Source organism: Neofelis nebulosa, chromosome 7 (assembly GCF_028018385.1).
Source record: "Neofelis nebulosa isolate mNeoNeb1 chromosome 7, mNeoNeb1.pri, whole genome shotgun sequence".
Lineage (NCBI taxonomy): Eukaryota > Metazoa > Chordata > Mammalia > Carnivora > Felidae > Neofelis > Neofelis nebulosa.
The window spans coordinates 68,814,118-68,836,622 of NC_080788.1; the positions used below are offsets into that span (position 1 = coordinate 68,814,118).

At 37.7% G+C, this 22,505-nt stretch overlaps 1 protein-coding gene across 2 annotated transcripts; it reads left to right on the top strand.

Moving 5' to 3' along the window:
• The first annotated feature begins 1,106 nt into the window (after positions 1-1,106).
• Positions 1,107-20,115, top strand: ARHGAP11A (Rho GTPase activating protein 11A). Of its 2 annotated transcripts, none has more exons than XM_058738282.1 (12): positions 1,107-1,985; positions 5,516-5,586; positions 7,687-7,783; positions 8,479-8,732; positions 9,370-9,533; positions 9,697-9,843; positions 10,619-10,693; positions 11,506-11,670; positions 14,395-14,470; positions 15,179-15,287; positions 17,079-17,217; positions 17,610-20,115. In XM_058738282.1, exons 1-12 carry the CDS (start codon positions 1,857-1,859, stop codon positions 19,175-19,177), a joined length of 2,994 nt encoding a protein of 997 aa, XP_058594265.1. In that variant the 5' UTR covers positions 1,107-1,856; the 3' UTR covers positions 19,178-20,115. The 2 variants fall into 2 exon arrangements, with proteins under 2 accessions (XP_058594265.1, XP_058594264.1); XM_058738281.1 differs by having other exon boundaries at positions 1,108-1,985; positions 14,341-14,470.
• The last annotated feature ends 2,390 nt before the right edge of the window (positions 20,116-22,505 follow it).

Here is a 22,505-nt window from a genome sequence, read left to right on the forward strand (position 1 = left end):
TCTGTTTTTGCTCTTTATCCTACACCATATTGCATAGTAGGCGCTAAATAAACAGTTGGTACAATGCTTCACTTCCATTTTATTCCCATTTCTTCAGAGAATCTTCTTCAGGCTGGGCAAGGTGGAACGCCTAAGGACTGAACTCCTAAGGGGGCAAAATGATTCTAGCAAAATGTTCTCTACTTCATTCATTCATTCGGGAAATGCGCACTGCTAGGCGACAGGGATACAACAACGGATAAAATAGATACAGCTCTGTCTCTGTTCTTCCCAAGTTTACGTGCGGGTGAGGAGAGGTGATCTAGTAAACGTACGCAACATTGCCCGTATTTAACTTGAGTCCATGTGTCCTCCCCTAAATGAATTACATCCCAGAAAAAAGAGAACATCCTGATGGGACCGCTGACGTTTGAGAATGGATCAGCAGCCCAGGGACAAGAGTTGGGGGTGTGAAGTACTGTCCGTCAACAGGATAGCCTGTGGGACTGGAGCGGGCCTCCTAATTGCATATTCCAACGAATGCCCCTTCTGCAGCTGTCGCCTCCCAAAGACTTCGCTCGCCCCGCGCACTCAACTCTCCCATGACAGGTCTTCTTTGTGTATTTAACTACCTATGCGCTAAGATTTGAGCCATCAGTTCCTCAAACACGGGCCAGTTTCCAGAGCCGAAGTAACCTCTAAAGGCCCTGCTTCAGGGGTACCCAGATCAGCGTTTGTACACCCTAACTCAGGCTGCCTCACTTTGGGTCCGGTAGAATCGGTTTCTCAGTTACAGGGCCTTCAGCCTCAGCCAAGTTCTGAAAGAAAAAAAAAATGAGAATGGGGTGTCTATTACATTTCCCCGAATGTATTGTCTCAGTCACAGGCCAGATATATTAAAATGAGCTTGAAACAGTACTTTCCTCCAAAAATACGGCTATGGAGGAGCAAGTGGAACTCACCTTTTTTTCTCTCTCTCTTTTCACATTTCTTAGTTGTGCCCACCACGCCCTTCCGCGTCTCACTAGACAGGCAGCTCCTGGCCACTCTCTGAGGTCCTGATTTTGAAATGAGAAACGGGCCAATCAGAGCGCGGAGCGCTGTTTGGCGCTGCCATTTGAGCCTGGGCTGGAAGTGAAGGTGGAAAGATTGCGGCTCCGGAGCTGCAGAGGCGGTGAGGGCGGAGGCATGAGGAGAGTTGCGTGGCTTCAGTGAGCAGACCGGGATGTGCCTGCCGGGGGCTGTAGGCAGGCTGATGGGGGAGGGAAAGAGCAGCCTGTGAAACGGGGTGACGGCGGCGACCAGCCCGGGCGGGGACCGGGACTGAAGAGGCGCCTGAGCAGCCGGCTGGTCCGGCGGCTGGGCTGGGGTTGGGGACGGGGACTTGAGAGACGAACGTCCAGCTGAGCCTGCCAGCGCAGGAAGGCCGAGGAGAAGGGTCGTGTTTTGCCGTTGGGAAAGAGACGAGGGCGAAGGAAGGATTGGAGGAAGCTGGATCTTAGGAAGTGGCCGGAAGTGCTGAGAAGCTGGTAACAGGAGTCCGTACAAGGAACCGAAAGGATCAGGAAGAAAGAAGGGAGGTCTGTGTAAGTAGCCGAAAAGATCGAGTGACAAGAAAGAGGGCCGGTGTAAGTGAAGGAAAAGTGAGGTGTGGCTATATCAGAGGGAAGTAGGAGAAGACGGTCAGTGCAAGTGGGTTGAGGACCGAGGGAAAAGCCGTGGAAGTGGCTGGGGTCCGGGACCGGAACAGTGCCAGACTTGGCCGGAAGGCAGCGGAGCGGAGCGCAAACCTGAGAGTGTTTGGAAATTGGAAGACTTGGTGGCGAACGAGGGTCAGAACTGAGATCCTGCCTCGGAGAGTGAGCGACGTGTCCGGGATGTGGGATCGGAGGCTGGTGAGGTTGGCCTTGTTGCAGCAGCTTCGGGCCGTCTATGGCATTAAGGTCAAGAGTGGCCGTGGGCAGTGCGATCGTAGGAGACATGAAACAGCGGCCACGGATACAGCGGTAGGTTCTGGGGAAAGAGGTTTGGGTTAAAAAAAAAAAAAAAAAAAGCCGACCCTATCCATCACTTATTACAGGTCATGCTAAGATGTTCATTCTGTATGGATCCAAAGGATCCAAAAGAGAACGTGGCTAAGCGTGACTGATTGAATCCAGATGGTCAACTGCTGAAATTTAAAGAATGACATTGTTGATTCTTTACAGGGATTTTTAATCATTGAGAAAGTTGCAAGGTTTTTCAACCTCGCAACATTGACACTTGGAACTAGATAATTCATTCTTTGGGGTGGGAGGTGGGGGCTGTCCTGTGCATTATGGGATGTGTAGCAGCGTCTCTGGCTTTTACCCACCAGATACCAGTAGCATATCCCAGTTTTGACAATTAAAAATGTCTCTAGATGTTGCCAATTTACTGTATTTTCCCAAGTAGATCTTAGGAAGGGAGACAAACAGTACCCACCCCACCCTGCGCCACCGTTTTAGAATTAAGATTTGGAAAGGGTCAAGGGGGCTCAGTAAGTTTTCTAAATAAGTCAGTAGAGGAGGTGTGACAGAACATTAGAAATAGACTTCAGATAATCTCTCTGTATTTACTAATTTGAAAAAAAAATAAGCTTGCTGCTTGTTTTTTTTTTTTTTTGAGATACAAAGCTATTTTAAGTATTTAGAGATGAAAGCTAATAAGATTTGCACAGCTCTTAGTTTATAATTTCTGGAAAAAAAATAAGTACTTGGATAAGAAAGCTAGTAATAAAAATAATTTGTATACCTCTTAATAGCTTATAGATTCTGGAGACAGTAATTTTTGTTGTTTGCAACATATTTGTTTATATGTAAAAACTGGAGTGTTTTTTCTGGTTGTAAAACTGGTTTTCCAAGATCTCAAATGTAGTTGGTTTTGAAAGTGTATGAAAGACTTTGTGTCAGAGTTTTTTCACCCCTTAAGAAAATCAGTACCTACTTTTAGAGTCAGGTAGACCTGAGTTTGTTTGAATCCTGCTCTACCCCTACTAGATATGTGATCTTAGGCTGTTTGTTGAATTTTCCTAAGCTTCAGTTTCCTACTCTATAAAATGGGAATAATGATATCTCTCCTTGGGTTATTTAGGGGATTTAAAAATGGTAAGATCTGTAGATTGGACTAGCACGGTGCCTGTCACATGCCACATATTCAGCTAATCATGGTTGTTACGGCAGTCATTGGTCTAGATCCTAATGGGTAGTCAGGCTAGAAATTGTAATAAAAATATTCTAATAAATATTAAGGTCAAGAGTGGCCATGGGCAGTGCGACCGTAGGAAACATGAAGCAGCAGCCACAGATATAGCGGTAAGTTCTGGGGAAAGAAATACAGAAGATCATTGTGTTATAGGAATGGAAACAGGATGAGTAATATTTGACAACTAGATTTCTTGTAGTTTTCTAAGTACATTCTATTGACTTACTTATAAAACTTACTGATCCCCCTTGACCCTTTCCGAATCTTAATTCTAAAACGGTGGTGCGGGGTGGGGAATGGGGTGGGTACTAAGTATATTGTAAATGATACTCCAATACACAAAGTTTAAAAAGCATCTTGTTAGTTTTATTTTATGAGCTTATAGCAATTACTGTGAGTCCATTGTTGAGAATAATAGACTTGAGGAAAAAACCCTGAATTCTGTGTATGTTAAGATATCTCTAGACTTATAATCAGCTTCAGCATCTGATTTTTGCATTTTGTTTGGTTGTCCAGTATCAAGACAATTCTGATTTACCCAAATAAGGGGTTTCCCACACTAACATTTTTTTTAATAGCTCACCTTGAAATGGGAATTCTAACAGCAACACATATTCTGTGAATGCTTACTCAATGTCAGACACGACCGTAAATGTTTTACATCTTTTAATTCATTTAATTCTCTCTGTAACTCTGTGACTGAGGACCTGTGTGAAGGTGCCGAAGCATACAAAATTAATTTGATCAAGATCATTCAGCTAATAATCAGAAGAGCCAACGTTTGAAACCTGGCAGTCCTGCCACTAGGAGCCTGCTCCCTTAAGCACTATCGTGTACTGCCTTCTGTATTCACCAGTTGAATGGAGCCAGATGCTTGAAAAGGACTGGCAAGATTTTGTTACTCTGTTGAAAAGCTGACAGAGCTGAACGATATTTGTCAACGTAAGGTTAAATAAGGTGCTCTTATCACATAAGTGCGTCAAGAGCATTCATGGAGAGCAGATGCATCTAAGCTAAATGAATAAACATGAGACTCATAAACATGAGACTGGGTATACCCACTCATCCAATTCTGTATAGACAGATATATACACGCGTGTATTTATTTATTTATTTTTTTTTTTTTAATTTTTTTTTTCAACGTTTTTTATTTATTTTTGGGACAGAGAGAGACAGAGCATGAACAGGGGAGGGGCAGAGAGAGAGGGAGACACAGAATCGGAAACAGGCTCCAGGCTCCGAGCCATCAGCCCAGAGCCTGACGCGGGGCTCGAACTCACGGACCGCGAGATCGTGACCTGGCTGAAGTCGGACGCTTAACCGACTACGCCACCCAGGCGCCTCTTTTTATTTTTAAATCCAGGGCAAAACTACAACCTTCTTAATCAGTAACACGTTTTTAAGAAGTTTGAATGTATGCACAAAGATAGTGGCAGATTCTTTATTCACAAGTATGTAACATACAGATTTAGTCTTGGATCTTCAGTGTATTAAGTTTGAATATGAGTAATACATTTGAATGTGACTTTTCACAAATATTTTTCAAAGTAGTTAGATGTGAATTAAATGTTTGCAGAAGAATCCTTTTCTTGGTTACTTCAGAACATAGCTTGAATAGCACTTTTCCACCAAGTGTGGAAAAGAAGATCAGGTCTAAAAATAACCATTTCTGATGTAATTTTAGGAAGTACTCAATGAGTGACAAGAATTACCATTATCAATTTAACCTTTTGTTCATCTTCGTATTTATAAGGTGACAGAAGGAAAGTATAAGGTCAGTGTTTATAAGGTTACTGAAAGAACCTGTAGTATTTTTAGAAAATGTTAGTGTTTCAGCCAAATTTTGTTTTAAGCATTAACTGGATTGATTTTCCATTATAGGATTGGAAACTGATGGAATGCATTACATTGCTTCAGTGCAATGACTTTCTCTATTTTTTTTTTTAATTTTAATTCCAATACAGTTAACATGCAGTGTTACATTAGTTTCAGGTATACAGTGTAGTGATTGAACAATTCTATACATTATTCAGTGCTTATCATGATAAGTGTGCTCTTAACCCCCTTCACCTGTCTCACCCATCCCCTCACCCACAATGACTTTATCTTGACTATTTTTGTACTCCTAGCACCAGCGATGTTTAGTGTATAGTAGTTACCTTTTACCAAATGTCCTCATAGTAATTGTTTTCATTGTCTTGATTGGTGATTTCAATTTTTAAAAATTTTCTGAGGTTTTTAATTTGCTTAATATTTAAGAAAACTTATATTATGCCTAATATTTGTGTTAGAATAACTGAATTTGCCGTTTTAGGGTAAAATATTTGGAGTACCTTTTAATGTATTGCCCCATTCTGTTGTACCAGAATATGGACATATTCCAAGGTAAGCTAAGTTTGAGATGAAGAAAAAATATTTCAAACTGGTGTTTGAGCGTTTAAAAAGAAATAGTTGACTGACTCTTACACATTTGTTTTGAACAAGCAAATGATTGAATTTCTCAACATTAGCGAATGTAATGTCGAAATGTTTTTAAACTTTTACATATTTTAACTTTTTAATTTCTGTTCATTCCTAGGATTGAATTTAAGGTTCAGTAATAAATTAAATGTTAAAAAGCAAGTTATTTTTGTTCTACTAAGAGTGTTTAGTTCTATACCAATTCTTTTGCTGCAATTCTGACTATATTCAGTAATACACTGAATTTCAAATTCAGTTACAATTTATATATTTTTTCTGTCTTAGAAATGTTGGATGAGAGTGTTTTTTTTCTCCTATACAAGTTTTTAAATTTTGTTAGGTTTTCAAAATTGTGATTCCATTATAGTTAACATACAATATTATATTAGTTTCAGGTGAACAATATAGTGATTCAACAATTCTATACATTACTCAGTGCTCATAATGATAGTGTACTCTTTAATCCCTATTTCACCCATCCCCCTACCTACCTCCCCTCTAATAACCATCAGCTTGTTCTCTAGTTAAGAGCCTGTTTCTTGGTTTGTCTGTCTCCCTCTCTCTCTTTTTCTTTTGTGGATAAAAGAATATTTAAGATAACATTCAATAGTATCTGTGAATACAAATTATGTAACACTTGAGCTTTTCTATGTCACTTACTATTTATTTAAAAGTAACCTTTTAGACTAACAGCATCAGAAATTACTTGGGAAGTTTACATCTTAAATAGTTGAAAGACACATGTAAGGAAACTATCTTAGGTCTTACTAATTCATTTCCCCTCTATCCAAAGTAGGGTTTATTCTGGCTACTCTTGTTCAGTAACCTAGGTTTTTAACTGATGCATTGTACAAAAGCATTTATTGAATACTTTGGTGCCTTGGAACAGTTTTCCTTCATTCAGCATATAAGTGTAGATTAACAATCTACACTTCACAATCTTTGTAAGGTGAGCACTTACTATTTTGCTTTTTAAATGACCTATGAAAGGTGTGCTTATGCTTTTCTACCTTTAGAATTGCAAAATATATCCCCAGTAATGATGACTAAATCTTTTTTGTAATTTCTATGCCTGCTTTAAACAAACAAATTTTAAATTCTGTCAGGCGCCCCCTGGGACACTCAGCCATTGTGCACCAGTACAATGCTATCAGTTGCTTGCTGCTAACATCTATTCTTACTTGTTGGTATCACCTGTTAACTATTAAAGCCAACATCAATGGTTCAAATTGTTCAGTATAAAGAAATTGAGCACACACTTCTAAGTATGAGAAGGATTGTAAGGACTAGGATATATTTGACTTTTTTTCTGAGAGGTAATGTTAGAGTGAGAAAAACATGTTGCCTTTTTTTGGGCCAGTGTAGTAGATGGTAAATATTTAAAGTTATGTATTCTCTGCAAGGTTACACATGAAGAGTGGATAAAGAAAAGAAGAAGGCCTTAGGGCCCTGGGTTATACTAGCATGAAGAGGTATGGCAGAAAAAGAGGAGCCAGGAAAGGAGTTTGAGAAGGAGCACTTAGGGGGACAGCAGGAAAACCCGAAGTTATCATGAAAAAGAATATTTTCCAGAAAAGCAGGGAGTGGTCAAGTGTGTGAGATGCTGGCAGGACAAACAAGATGAAGACAATTGACCATGGGTTGGTGACCTTGTTGAGAGCTGTTTTGTTGGAGTAATGGTGGTGAGAGTTCATTGGAGAGGGTTGAGAGAGACTGGGATATGAAGTGGGGGCAGTGAAAAAGACACACCCTGTGCTGTGAGCAGAAGCAGAGAAATGGAGTAGGATTCAGAAGGATGTAGAATTAAGCAGCTTATTGAAGTTGTCCTGGATAAAAAGATGGACCATAAACCACTTAGGAAGCAAAAAAGACAACTAGAGGTAACCTTTTTATCCCAAAGATTGAAGGGATTTCTGACACCAAAGCTTCTAAAGACAGTGCTTAGTCTGCTCATGTATTTTGGTAGGAGAATAGGATTTAGTTAGATGTGTTCTGAAAAGAGTTGAAAAGAGTTCTTTCTTTCAGTTTTCTTGTTGATGCTTGCACATCTTTAGAAGAGCATATTCATACAGAAGGGCTTTTTAGGAAATCAGGATCTGTTGTTCGTCTGAGAGCCCTAAAGGTAAGCATATTATTGAACTATTATTTTTCATTTGTGCCACTTTTTGATTTGGTTTTTAGAATTTAAATATTTAGAACTATTGCATTAATTACTAATAGAAATTGGATTTGCAAATAGCCTTTTTCATGGCAGAAGAACCTTTTTTTCTAAAAGGAATTGTGCAGCATTTATATAATGCTTTAAGTGTTATTGAGATATAATTGACAAATATTTAACGTATACAACTTAATGCTATATGTATATACTGTGAAATGATTGCCACGATCTATTTATATAATGCTTTAAAAGTTCAGAGTATTTCAAATTCATGGTCCTTTATTGCTATAAACTATATGAAAGGAAATGTTTTTTTTAATTTTAGCCTTCTAAAATGGCATGTTGTATAGTAAAACAAGTGTTAAGAGAAATTTATTTTTTTGTAATATACATATTTAATGTTTATTTTTTAGGGGAGGGGGGAAGACAGAGGATCCAAAGCAGGCTCTGTGTGACAGCAGAGAGCCCAATGTGGGGCTCGAACCCACGAACCATGAAGTCATGACTTTAGGTGAAGTCAGACGTTTAACCGACTGAGCCACCCAGGTGCCCCAAGAGAAATTTATTAAAGAAAACTCTCTAGAGTATAAGAAAGGATATTTTTATTTGCAGTAAACTCTTAAGCCCTCAAATACTCAAGATTATTTTATTTATTTCAGAATAAACTGGATCATGGTGAAAGTTGCCTGGCTTCTGCACCACCTTGTGATGTTGCAGGACTTCTTAAGCAGTTTTTCAGGGAATTGCCGGAGCCCATTCTTCCAGTTGATTTGCATGAAGCACTTTTCAAAGCTCAACAGTTAGGAACAGAGGAGAAGAATAAAGCTACATTACTGCTCTCCTGTCTCATGACTGACCACACAACCGATGTATTAAGATACTTCTTTAACTTTCTCAAGAGTGTTTCCCTTAGGTAAGTAATAAGTCTTAGGAAATGACAGTTTGTTAATCAGCTTGATATACCCTTATAGACAATAAGTTAAAATTACATTTGGAATGGAAATTTTTCTTAAAAAATTATTCCTTACTATAAGAAGTATATCCTGTATAAGAACCAATATACCGAACGATTTAGTATTTTCTCGCTGACTTAACATCATCATTATGAATGGCTTATTGGTGTCAGTAGGATTCTTTGTCCACTGAATAGCTTCAGATGACTGTGTTTTAAAAAATTTTTTTTTCTTTTCTTCTCAAATTTGTCCCCCCTCTCAGCTGTCAGTGAGCCTCCTTGTTCTGGACATGCTTGTAGCCTTCTAATACAGTTTTTCTGTGTGTGGGTTTGAAAACCAAATATACATGTTCAATTTGCATGGAAACCCAAAGTGTGGACTCCATGGTTAGCATGGTTTTTATGATATATATTTAAGCACACAGGAGCTATTTTTGGATATGTCTTATTTCAAGCCAGTCATATAGATGGGTAGACAAAGGGTAACTATTTTGACTTGTGTTTGCCTGATAAAGTAAGAAGTCTTCAAAGTGTGCCCAATATATTAACTCCCTGTTTTTCTCTGGGTCAATCTAAGAAAAACCTTCTTTCATTTAAGGTCTAGTGAGAATAAGATGGATAGCAGCAATCTTGCAGTAATATTTGCACCAAACCTTCTTCAGACAAGTGAAGGACATGAGAAGATGTCTGCTAACACAGAAAAAAAGCTCCGAATACAGGCTGCAGTGGTACAGACCCTTATTGACCATGCATCAGATATTGGTAAGATGTAGTTGCTTTATTAAATAACAGGAGTTGTTTGAGGGAGATCCAATATTCCTCCAAGTGAACTGTGAAGACAGCTGTTAGAAAGTTGATGTATACTATCTGAACATTTTGAGTGAAAGTGGAGGAAAAAATTTTAACTCTGAACGTTTTTGTTTAGGGCATGTTCCAGATTTTATCCAGGAAAAGATACCGGCCATGTTGGGTATTGATGGTCTCTGTGCTACTCCATCATTAGAAGGTTTTGAAGAAGGTGAATGTGAAACTCCTGGTGACTATAAGAGAAAGCCAAGACAAAGTGTAGGAGGTAAGGGGTAGTGGCAGTCCTGTTTTGTGGAGGTACAGCAATATGCTTTTATCTAAAATGTGTTTAAATATAATAAAGATTAAGCTGTGGTGTATATCTTTTGGGGGCTTACAGCATAGTTGGAAAGACATGACACATGCATGTGAAAAGCAAAAATGACAATACAATTTAGTATTGAATGCTAAGCCTTTACACAAACGTGAGAGGTGTTCAAAGGAAAAAGTTCCCTGGGGTCAAGGACTCCAAAGAAGAAGTCAAACTGAACCTTCTTGAAAAACGGGTAGATGGGGCGCCTGGGTGGCGCAGTCGGTTAAGTGTCCGACTTCAGCCAGGTCACGATCTCGCGGTCCGTGAGTTCGAGCCCCGCGTCAGGCTCTGGGCTGATGGCTCGGAGCCTGGAGCCTGTTTCCGATTCTGTGTCTCCCTCTCTCTCTGCCCCTGCCCCGTTCATGCTTTGTCTCTCTCTGTCCCAAAAATAAATTAAAAAAAAAAAAAAACGTTGAAAAAAAAAAGAAAAACGGGTAGAGACTAGGGGAATTGGGTAGAGGGTCAGAATATTTGTATCCTATTGTAGATAAGAAGGATGCTATGAAGAAAGATTTGTGTAGGGAAGTAATCTATCTGTGTCGGTAAACAGACTCACATGACTTGAGTGAGGGGTTCATTGTAAGCTGACATAAACTTAGATGCTGGAAAACCACAAATATTAATATGAATTATTGGTGACAGGTAAATGTTGAATTATAATTGATAATATATGTGCTTTGCATTTCAGATTTTGTTAGTGGAGCATTAAATAAACTTAAATCTAACAGAACACCCTCTATTACGCCTCAACAGGAAAGAACTGGTAGGTATTATATATTTTTTGTTGAAGTGAAAATTTCTGTATATTATGTAAAAAGTAATCATAACATAACTTATTTTGGTTTAATCAAATCCAAGTACTATTTCCAGTGGAAATACTGTACTCTAATACTAAGTTGTGACATTACTAATTACATTGGATATAATGAACCCAAAATTATAGTTAAGAATTTCTTTTAGTCTCTAGTTATATCTTTAGTCTTCTAAATCATGCTTTTCTGTTGAATGTAAGTTGGATGCTATTGAATATGTGAAAATAGCTCCAATCTCATTTTTGTTTAGAACAAGAAGTTTATTATTTTATCTTCCAATTTTTTTTATCTTGGTTTGCTTGTGGCTGAAATTATTCGGCCCAATAACACAATAATAGACCATATGATCACTTGTTTTGTTTTTCAGATTGAAGAAAAGATTGAAGAAATTTAGTGGTTAATACTCATTTATGATGAAAAGCAGAACTAATAAGTAGATCAGTTTGTTTGAACTCCTTGATTACGATTTTATTCCATATGTTAATATTCTTTAATGTGGATTATATACATCTTTCAGTCTGTTTGGTTTAAGTTACTATTGTTTGTTAATCTTGCCTCTTTGTGACTTTCCTCTTTTCATTTTAAGTAATTGGATGGTGTTAATTTAGTTATAACATATATTTGATAATGTAAACATATTCCCTCATTCCTTGGTTAGCTCTAAGTAATGGCTTTATAAGAAGAAATTATTAGAAGCTTTTGTATTTTATCAACTCTGTGGGAGAAACAACAAATGATTGTTTTTTTGTTGTTGTTTTTTCAGCTCAGCTACCCATATCACCCATGAATCTTACACCAAATGCTAAGCGTAAACTACCAATAGAGTCTTCTCATGGTTTCTCAAGTAAGAAAAGGAAATCCATCAAGCACAATTTTAACTTTGAGTTGTTGCCAACTAATCTCTTCAACAATTCTACACCAGCATCAGGTAGCAAATAGAATTTGTATAATTGGGTTGTAAACGTTAACATGAATGCCTATTCTGGGCAAAGTGCTATTTCATATTAATGCCACCCCGTTTAGGAGCTTTGGCTTTATTCTGTTTATCAAATCTCTGAATTTTTATAAAGTCCCTAACTTCTAAAATAGACACTGGTTCAGTATTATTATGTGTATGTGTATATGTTTTATGACCATGCTGTTTGAAAGTTAGGATAAATAACTCAGAGTGAGAGTTTGGGCTTCTGTGTATAGCACTGGCGCTCAGATACTAGGTGACGGGACATCCTGAATACCACTTTAGTTACTTCTTGATCTATTGCTAGGGCTGTGTTGCTATCTTCTGTTGAGATTGCCAGTTTGATTTTCTCTAAAGGCAGAGTAGTGGGGTATTGGAGGAACCATTATGGTTGCTGTTGAAGGGTGGGGGGGGGGGATTTTTTAGTTTTATACTCAAGTAGCTTTTATAAAAGCTTTAAAAACTTTGTTTATGCTGTTCCTTGTGGCATGGTTTCCAGATGGTTTACTGACCTGCCATTTTCTTCCAAATGACCTCTGAGTTTCTAATGTGGCCAACCAGAGCCTCCAGAGAACAACTGAGTTTTGCTAATTTGAGTATCAGATCTTTGTTAGTGTGATCTTAGATTGAGTTGGCTCCTTCAAGTTGGCTCATAGTCAGTCTTACAAGTTAACCTTATGATCAGCCCAAAAAGAAATGAAATTCTAACTAAGCCCAGAGTCTTCCATCTCAGATTTGTCTCACATTTCGTCAAAATATGAGTGATCTCTGATTTTTTCAGGTTTTCAATTTCAGTTAATGTTGAGAATTTTACTTTGACTTTGTTAGCTAAATGATGAGATCTTCTTCCCAGAAACTTTTGTTTATGTTATCCAAAAAGTTCAGATTTTCCTTGTTTGTTTTATTAGAAAGTTGAACAGAATAGCGACTTGTTTTTTATGGTCTTTCACAGGTTCTCTATGGGTTTAAATGTAATGATAAGAACTCTAAGGCTCTGTCTGTATTTCTTTGAGTATTCAGAAGTTAGAGACTTAAGTTCTTTTAAACTAACTTACTGTTTTCTTAATTAAGGTTTTTTCCGCTTTGGAGTAACTGTTCCCAAATGGCCAATGTGAGCTGTAATTCTGCCTGCCTCTGCTTATAAGCATTATAACATCTGCCCCAAGAAATGAACCTTTTGATTCCTTCTCTCTAAGCTCCCCAAACATAGTTTAAACCTGCTCGTGTTACTGGAAATTCAGTACGAGCCTGCTTAATCAGTGATTTTTTTCATGGATGCGAGACACAAAAAGAACTGCCATGCTCTTCTGCCATCTTGGCTCCTCCCTTCAATGACTTTTTTTTTAATAAAAAAAATTAGTAAGTTCAATAACCTGTTATTTTAACACCATTTTTCTTTGACCACACTTTCTCAGCCACAATTCAATAAATTCTGTCTGTAAAATTGAAAATAGATTTGTTTCTAATTTTGGATAATAACAGCTATGATGCTTTTTTTAATGTATAAAGGCAGCTATAGTAATCTATAATCCATGAATTACCTATTTATAATTTTTTTCCTATATGTGTGATGACTTTGCATTATTCCCTATATTCTGGCCGTGCTTCCTTGTGACCACTGATACATTTTCAAGATTAGATACAGCTCTAGAATAAACTACCTATGTCACACTGGCTACATTACATTGGCCTCTAAAATTTTTGTCAGCCAAATGTACCCAGAAGTCTCTGTAATGGTTGTATTATTTTCTTTCTGTTTTTGCAACTAAAAAAAACCATGCTGTCTCTGTTTGGGGACCTGTGTGAATTTTTTATCAATACAGGTGATGAGTTGAGAGGGTTCATGTTTATTGAGTATATCCTGGACTTGATTCAAATATAAGTCAAATGTATATAAAGTTGATTCAAATATAAGTCAAATGTTCATAACTTTTTCCCTTAATTTTTTATTATAGTTTCATGGTATAGTGTTAAATAACTTAATCAGAATGAGCTGTTGTAACCACTTATTGTTAGCATGGAACTTGGCTGTAGCCAAGTGGTTAGGCATGTTTTATAACTGGTTTTTGTTTGCCAGAAATATTGAACAGAGGCAGGTAGACAGCAGTTGGCTAGCCAGGTACATACTAGATACTCAGACTCTAAGTTGTTTTCAGTAGCTCATTTTTGGTAATAGCAATAATTAACATTGTGTAACATAGGTACTGTGCTAGACATTTCATATATAAATATATAACATTTGTTTTTATATTTACTGTAGAAGTCCATTTTCAGAGCTATTTAGTAAGTGGTGGGACAAACTCAAGTCTGCCTGTCTGGAAAGCTTGCTCTTTCTCCAGTCTGCAATAGTGCTCACATCTCCCTTGTATTCTTAAACGAGTTTAAAGTAAAACTCTGATATAAAAGTCATGTTTCATCTGACCCTTAATTGCCAACAAAAAATTTAAAGTAAGAAATTGATACTATTTTTTTTTTTTTTTTGAGTTGAGTTTATTTGGCTTCTGAAGTTTCTTACCAGAAATTATGTGATTTTGTTGTTGCTTAGGGTTGGATATTAAGACTTTAAACCTAATTGCTACTAATATTTTACACTTGGAAAAGAAAGTATGTGTGGTGTATTATATGTGGTTATTTTTATAGTTCACATTGATACAAGCCCCGAAGGGTCAGCTCAGAGTTCATTCTCTCCTGTAGCCATCAGTGGAAACGATTCGATCAGTACAAGTGTGCTAAGGCGAAGTAAGAGGATTGCAAGTAAAAAAATTTGCAGGTAATACATCCAGGACATTTTGTTTTCATGGATAAACATTTGGTGTATATAGTAAATAAAATGCTTTGTTTGTCTTTCTGCTGAGAAACATATTTGAATCATAATTTTTAAAAATTCTCTCTGCCTTTATTGTCTTATTAATCAGTGCCCTTTGTATATACTCCAGAGAAAGAGTCTTAATTTGAGTCCACTTGCTTGCTTAAAATCTTATTGTATGTTGATGTGTGTAATTTTTTAATTTCCTGCTAATTTAAAGGTAGTCTGTTCTAATGATTCTGGTTTATAAGTGACTAAATAACTCTTGAGATAAACAGGAGAGGCCTCTTTATACACAAATATAATGTGTTCCTATACTGTATTTCTTTTTTTTTTTTTTTTTTAAACATTTATTTTTGATCGAGCACCAGTGGGGGTGGGGGGAGAGAGGGGTCAGAGGGTCCGAACCAGGCTCTGGGCTGACAGCAGCGAGCCCAATGTGGGACTTGAACTCAGAGACCATGAGATCGTGACCTGACCCAAAGTCAGACACTCAACTGAGTGAGCAACCGAGATGCCCCCATACATGGTATCTCAAAGCTTAACTGATTTTAGAAAATTATTACGCTGTTTAATTGCTGGCAATATAATTTGCTCTGGACTTGAAAATTTCATTTTGCGAGAATGCCTCCAGTTTTTATGCTGACATTTTTAAATGCCATTCTTTTTTAGGGTGGAATCGGGAAAAGCAGGCTGCTTCTCTCCTAAGATCAGTCGTAAAGAAAAGGTCCGAAGATCTCTTCGTTTGAAATTTAGTCTGGGGAAAAGTAGCAAAGACCTAGTAAGTGTCTTTCACCATTTCATTGATGTTCATATTAGCATAAAGTGTAGATGTGGTGGTGAAAGACCCTCTACCCTGTCTCTCCAGCCACAGTTGCCTTCTCTACTCCCCTTTATACCAGACTCTTGCATGTGAATCAATACTGATTGTTTCCTCCTTTTCTGTTCTGCTTAAACTGATTCATTCCAGTGAGGCTTTTATCCCCAATATTCCATGCAACTGTTCTGAAGGTCATCCATGAATTCAGTGGTGCTCAAACCAGTGATCAGTCCTTGTTAGTCTTCACCTGGCTAGTTACTTGCTCCTCTTTCGCATACTTCCCTTCCTTGCTTCAGGGACACTTTTACTCATGATTTTCTTCCTTCTTCATGGGTTACGTTTCTAATTCCTTTACATTAGAGTGTCCAAAGCTTTGTCCTTGGACTTCTCTTTTCTCTTTCTACTCAAAGTGTTCATTAGCATTAAATGTCCTATATTTGCTTAAGACTTCCAACTGTATATCTCCAGACCAAAATGCTTTCCTGAACAACTTGACTGTTTAGCACCTGCCTACTTGACTTCTCTGCTTGGATGTCCATCCAGTAGACAACTCACCTGTAACCTGTCCCAGATAGAGCTCTCAAGATGCATTTCTTCACTGTTGCTCTTTCTCCAGTCATTCCCCTCCCCACCAACCACACACTTACCTGTAGTCTTCACCATCTCACATATGGCGACCCACCTGGTCACTTCGGCCAAAAACCACGTAGGCATTCTTGACTCCTCACATCCTGTGTAAACCAGTAGGGCATCTTGTGTATCTTCTGCTTTCAGAGTATATCCAGATCGACCAATTGTCACTGGCACTACATTTCCACCATTCTCTAAATTCTGTCATCTCCAGCTTGGATTACTGCAATAAGGCCCTACTAGTAGGTCTGCCTGCTTCTACCTTGCTGCAATACTAGAGCCAAAATTATTCTTTTAAAACCCAAGTGAAGTCCTGTCACTCCTCTGCTCAGAATCCTCCAATGACTCTTCATTTCACTCTGAAAAAAAGGTAAAATTCTTATGTTTACAAGTGCCTCTCCACAGGACTGGATCCAGCCCGCCTCTCTGAGCCCTCCTCCCGTCAGCCTCCCTTGCTCACTTGGCCTCTTGTTTCTCAAATGTGCCAGACCTGACTTCAGCTTTGGAGACTGTCCTGGCCTTTCTTCTCTGTGGAATGTTCTTCTCCCTTTTATCCTCATGGTTCTTACCCTCTCACATTTTTCTTTACTCACCAGTCATCTTCCAATCACTCTGTTTAAAATGACAGCCCCACCTTTCTTCACTCCAGAGCCTTCTTACCCTGCTTTACTTTTTGCCATAGCACTTCTCACCTTGTGTATTGTGTAATATACAAAATAATTTACGGTTTTTCTTGTCCTGATCAAAATCACCCCATCTAAAATGTGAATTCTGTGAGGTGAAGATTTTGGTCTGTTTGTTTTGTTCACTCACTGTTGTGAACATGCCCTGGCTCAGAGTCCTCACAAAAGAAAGAAATTTTTTAGTTAATGAATATGTGAGGCTGTTCTTATTTTAGATCATAAAATATCAACTAACAGCCAAGTCAAAAGCTTAGAGTTTTCATCAACATGCATGCAAGTAAATTTGTGTTGGCTACAAATTGTTTTTCAATTTTTTATACATTTTTCAATCAGCTGTAGAGGATTTTGATAAATACAAAAACTTTACTTGGTCTTAATATTCTGAATTAACTAGATTTATTTCTTAACCAAAACATTTTCAATTTTCTTTTCTTTACAGAACGGGTGTCCTGGTGTCGATAGATACGAAAATGTCGGTCGACGACTTGCAAATCAACAAAGTTTAAAAAATAGGATTGAATCTGTAAAAACAGGTCTCCTTTTTAGCCCAGATATTGATGAAAGATTAACAAAGAAAGGTACATTTATATGGTATTGTTAGTTTTATGCAAAAAAACCTACTGTCATTGTTTTTCTGAAAAATTTGTTCCAGCTTGAGACGTAATTAACATATAACCTTCAATTATTCTTATGGTAAAATATATTAAGTAATTTACTCTTCTAGAAATTGAAAATTCATGTTTGAAAAGTAAAAATGTTTGAATTGGGATTGTATTTTTGTATGAACAATTGGAGGATGCTTATAAATACAAAAAGTTTGACGTTTTTATACTAAAAATTATTCTTTTAACACAAATCCTTAACTTACTGAAATTAAATGCTTAATACCTTTATATGCCATGTGTTTGAATAATATTTGAAATATGTTTCAAATATAAATGATTAAAAAGACTGAACTGCTTTATTTTAGGTTCAAAAAAGATCAGTAAGTCTGAGGAGAACTTATTAACCCCAGAGCGTCTAGATGGAACAAGTTACCGGATGTCTTGGACAGGACCTACTAATTCCGGTTTTCAAGAAATGGTGACAAATGAAGTTTCTCCAATCAAGGGAAATCTTGAGGTGGAAAGCTCTTCTTCGGAGCCTGATACTTCAGTTGAAAAGTTACCTGTTAGTTCATATGAACACACCCTTTCTAATGTACAGGATAAGCATAACAACAGTGTAACTGGAAGCTCTCTTAGTGGGGATGAAAATCACTTGACCACAGAGACTCTGGTGAAAATTCAGAAAGCATTTTCCGAATCTGGAAGTAATCTTCATGTATTGATAAATCACAGCCAGTCATCAGTAACTAATGTGGGGAAAGTAAAACTAAATGAAACCTCTTCTACAGAATACAGTCCAGAGAAAAATCTGTTTGAGACTAATGATTTGACTGTGATAGAATCAAATGAACATCAAACTGGTAAAGAAGAACATAGTTTTTCAGAACGAGACATCTCACTCCATCAAACTCAAAATTTGGATAGAGAAGCAACTGTAAAATGTTATTCAACTCATGTGAAGATTGAACATGAAGAAAGCATTTGTTCAAATATACCTAAAGACTATTCAGTTAAGCAAGAGTTGCCTAGTGATGAACACGTAAAGGAACAGCAGTCTCTGGGGGATAAAGTAAATCCTGAATTAAGGGAGAGTGAGAATATGATCGAAGAGAACTTGGCGAAGCATGCAGCTAGCACTTCTTCCTCAGAGCCCATCACGTGTAACATAACAAACTTGTCCAAACGCAGGCCTGTGAGAATTGTTAAGCAGCAGTCGCTGGTGGAAACCTGCAGCGCTACGGTTTCTGAAAGCTTACAGATGACAGAGCGTGGTAATGTGTCAGACCACATACAGTGGTTTAACAAGCTTTCTTTAAATGAACCAAATAGAACAAAGGCAAAGTCACCTCTTAAGTTTCAGCGTACACCTGTTCGTCAGTCTGTCAGAAGGATTAACTCCTTGTTGGAGTATAGCAGACAACCTGTACGGCACAAATTGGCGAGTCTTGGTGATGCCGCTTCTCCTCTGGTGAAGTCAGTGAGCTGTGACAGTGCTCTTTCCTCTGGTATGGAAAGTACATCAAAAGATTCCTTGATTTCATATACCAAATCAGGTCCTAAAGAACAGAAGTTTATGGGGTGTGGACAGTCCAATGTTGATACAGTTTTGAAATCAAGCATGGAGTTAACTTCTCAATCTTTCTCAAAGACCAAGAGGCCCCCAGACTCCACGAATGCTTCTCTTGGGTCTACCAGAGTTTGTAAACAGGAAGTGGTGTCCAGAGGCCAAATTAAGGTTCCCCTGGATGACCTGACAAATCATGACATATTAAAATCTGTTGTAAATAATAATGTGGGCTTTTCTCCTGGGATAAATAGCAGAGTCCTTAGGAAACCATCAGAAAAAGAAAGGGTCTGGTATAAAGGTTCTCCAAAAAATCCCATCGGAAAAGCTCAGTTACTACCAACGAGTAAACCTGTAGACTTGTAATTGGTAGATGTTAATACTTGTTAATGTAAATAAAATTAACTGTTGGTGATAGGACTTGCAGGATAATCTGCATGTTGGTTTGTTAGCTCAGGAAGGTTAAGTGATAGATTTTAATTTCAGTGCACAAGCAACTTGAATTCTTATGCTTGTATAAATGACTTGTTTTTCTTAATTATGGCAGTATTTAAATTTTGTAATTGTATTGTGATCTCTTCAAGCAGAGGTTACATTTTACCTTTTGAAAGAAGTTGTTGGCTGGGTTTATGAGAAATTAATTCTTGAAAATTGTATGAATTTTATTTTTAAGTGTGATAGGAAGAGTGAACGAGTTGTGACTATTTCCTGTTATTCCTCCTGAGTCAGAGAAGGTTTCTACAAGAAATTTCTAACCTGTAAAGGGAAGAGATAAGCCCTACAGATCTTATTTCTTGAATTACGTTGATATTTATGGTTTATGCCAGAATCCCTAGAAATTAACTTGCTTCAATAGCAACTTAATCTTTTATTCCAATTTGGGGCAGAATAATTGGGTTTATATGGTCTGTAGATGTGTACAGCCGGTTCCCTTGGACGAAGAATAACGGCTAAAGCAGAATAAGGACTCAAGTGTGCTCTTAGGGAATGATGCTGCAGAAATATTCGATGACTTTTGAGCCATACTATGTTTTATAGTTAATTTGCACAAATATATTTGTAGCTGTTTTGTCCAATATAGGATTTAAAATTATTTAAGGAGGAATAATTAAGCTTGGAAATTTTTAATCAAGGTGATTTCTTACATTCACATACTTGATTTTATAATTTAAAATAGGTGATGTGCCTCTGTACATTTAACTTGGATTCTTAACTTTTGATTCTTATAAAAGCCTATGATGGTTTTGTCTGGTGTGTAAATGTTATTTATTTAGCATAGACATTAAAGGTAACCTTCTGGAAAATGACTTGTCTGAATCTCTAATGAAATTCAAAATACCTTTTAGAATTTGAACCAAATTGTTGAGCAAATCTATCTAAATTTGTATTTTAAGTTATTAGAAGTTAATAATCTTTAAGGAAAGAATAATAGCAACAATGGTGGATATTCTCTAGGTTTTAGAGGAAGGAATATTGCAGGCCGAACAAACCACTGAAGATAGTTTTACAGGTCAGTTTTTAGAATGTCACATTCAGACGGTGGAGCAGAATAGAACAGCATTGCAAATCTACTCAGAGCAGCCAGAGTCATCAGATGTCTGCTTGACCACGTTCTACTTGATAGCAGTACACCTGTTTTATTTCAAAGCGATTTCCTGTCTATTACCTAGGAATCAACACTTTCTCACTACCAGTAAGAATTTGACTTCTATAAAGACTGAAAGCCTGTAGATATGAATACCATGTTTATCTGACATCAAAACAGGTTTGTGATATAAACCGGATATTCATTTCGGCTGTTTGATATTTCTGATAGTAAGTCGAGATAGGAAACATTCATAAACTTCGAAATAGATATTGTCTGATTCAGAGCAATTTTTTAAATTTCACCTTCCCTCTGGATAAACTTTTAAAGATGTATTAATATCATTTTATATCCATGGGTATGGGTGAAGTGTTGAATCAGAAGACTAATTCAGTAAGAAGCCATGGGAGATTAATGGTACAATTACCTGAATTAGTGGCTTTTCTGAGAGATTAATAATGAAAGATATTTATTTTTTAAAAAACTATCCAATATTACTCCCATTTTTGTCAGGTGAAAGCCAGCAGTATAGGAAGACTATGAAAGTAAGAAACTTGTACAGTCAGTAAAGTTAAATTTTAGAATTAATCTCTCCACTTTATCTAAAGTGGAGATGTTACTCATCTCATGAAGATATTTGGTCAAATGGTATGTGAACGTAGTTAGTAAAGTTAGGTTAGGCCCTATGGACATAGGCGCCTGGGTGACTCAATAGGTTAACTGTCCAACTCTTGATATCAGCTCAGGTCACGATTTCACGGTTTGTGGAACTGAGCCCCAAGTCGGACTCTGGAGCTGTCATCACAGAGCTTGCTTGGGATTGTCTGTCTTTCTCTCTGCCCCTCCCCTGGCTCACATGCTCACTCAAAATTTTTTTAAAAAGTATGGACATAGGCAGTAACTTAAAGGATTATTTTCACTTTGCTATTTACAAGTGTAAATAAAGATCTAATATGAATTTATTTATCATGAGCAACAATACAATTACACAATTACATAGGACTTAAATTAGCAGGCTGCTTGGCAACATTCTATAATCACTAAGAATTTAACATAGTCATTTGTTCACCAAGTCCAGGATGTGTATAATTTAAAATCTCAAATTTCAAGGGCACCTGAGTGGCTCAGTTGGTTAAGCATCCGACTTTGGCTCAGGTCATGATCTCGTGGTTTGTGAGTTCAGGCACTGCATCAGGCTCTGTGCTGACAGCTTAATGCCTGGAGCCTGCTTCAGATTCTGTGTCTCACTCTCTCTGCCCCTGCCCCGATGGTATTCTGTCTCTCTCAAAAAATAAACATTAAAAAAAATTTTAAATAAAATACAAACTTCAGGGGCGCCTGGGTGGCTCAGTCGGTTAAGCGTCCCACTTCGGCTCAGGTCACCATCTAACGGTCCGTGAGTTCGAGCCCCGCGTCGGACTCTGGGCTGATGGCTCAGAGCCTGGAGCCTGCTTCCGATTCTGTGTCTCCCTCTCTCTCTGCCCCTCCCCCGTTCATGCTCTGTCTCTCTCTCTGTCTCAAAAATAAATAAATGTTAAAAAAATAATAAAAAAATAAATACAAATTTCATATGAAACCTTTTGGTGTATCTTAAATGTCCACTCAACAAAAAAACAGTAAATTGTGATGGCTTCTCCATTTTTCCAAGCATAAAATGAAGATAACAGTAAAAATGTTAAAGCAAAATTCTGGATTGAAAACCTCAGTATGTGTAAATAAAAAATAGTAATCGGGGCGCCTGGGTGGTGCAGTCGGTTAAGCGTCGGACTTCAGCCAGGTCACGATCTCGCGGTCCGTGAGTTCGAGCCCCGCGTCGGGCTCTGGGCTGATGGCTCGGAGCCTGGAGCCTGTTTCCGATTCTGTGTCTCCCTCTCTCTCTGCCCCTCCCCCGTTCATGCTCTGTCTCTCTCTGTCCCAAAAATAAAAATTAAAAACGTTGAAAAAAAAAATAAAAAATAGTAATCCCCAGCGTTTGTGTTTGAGCCTAAAACCAATAGACCATATTTGTCCTGTTGATTTAGCACTGAAACAAAAAGCTGGAAACAAGCATCCATGAAAGAAAAGATCATAGGAAGGAGGCTTGGCTCTAAAACCTGCAAGGTCTTGGGG

Bases quoted from the DNA above. Each gene is read 5' to 3' on its own strand.
- ARHGAP11A (XM_058738281.1), top strand. From the start codon at position 1,857: ATGTGGGATCGGAGGCTGGTGAGGTTGGCCTTGTTGCAGCAGCTTCGG. The intron at 14,471-15,178 runs GTAATACATCCA...ATTCTTTTTTAG, and splicing joins GCAAGTAAAAAAATTTGCAG to GGTGGAATCGGGAAAAGCAG. The intron at 15,288-17,078 runs GTAAGTGTCTTT...TTTTCTTTACAG, and splicing joins GGAAAAGTAGCAAAGACCTA to AACGGGTGTCCTGGTGTCGA.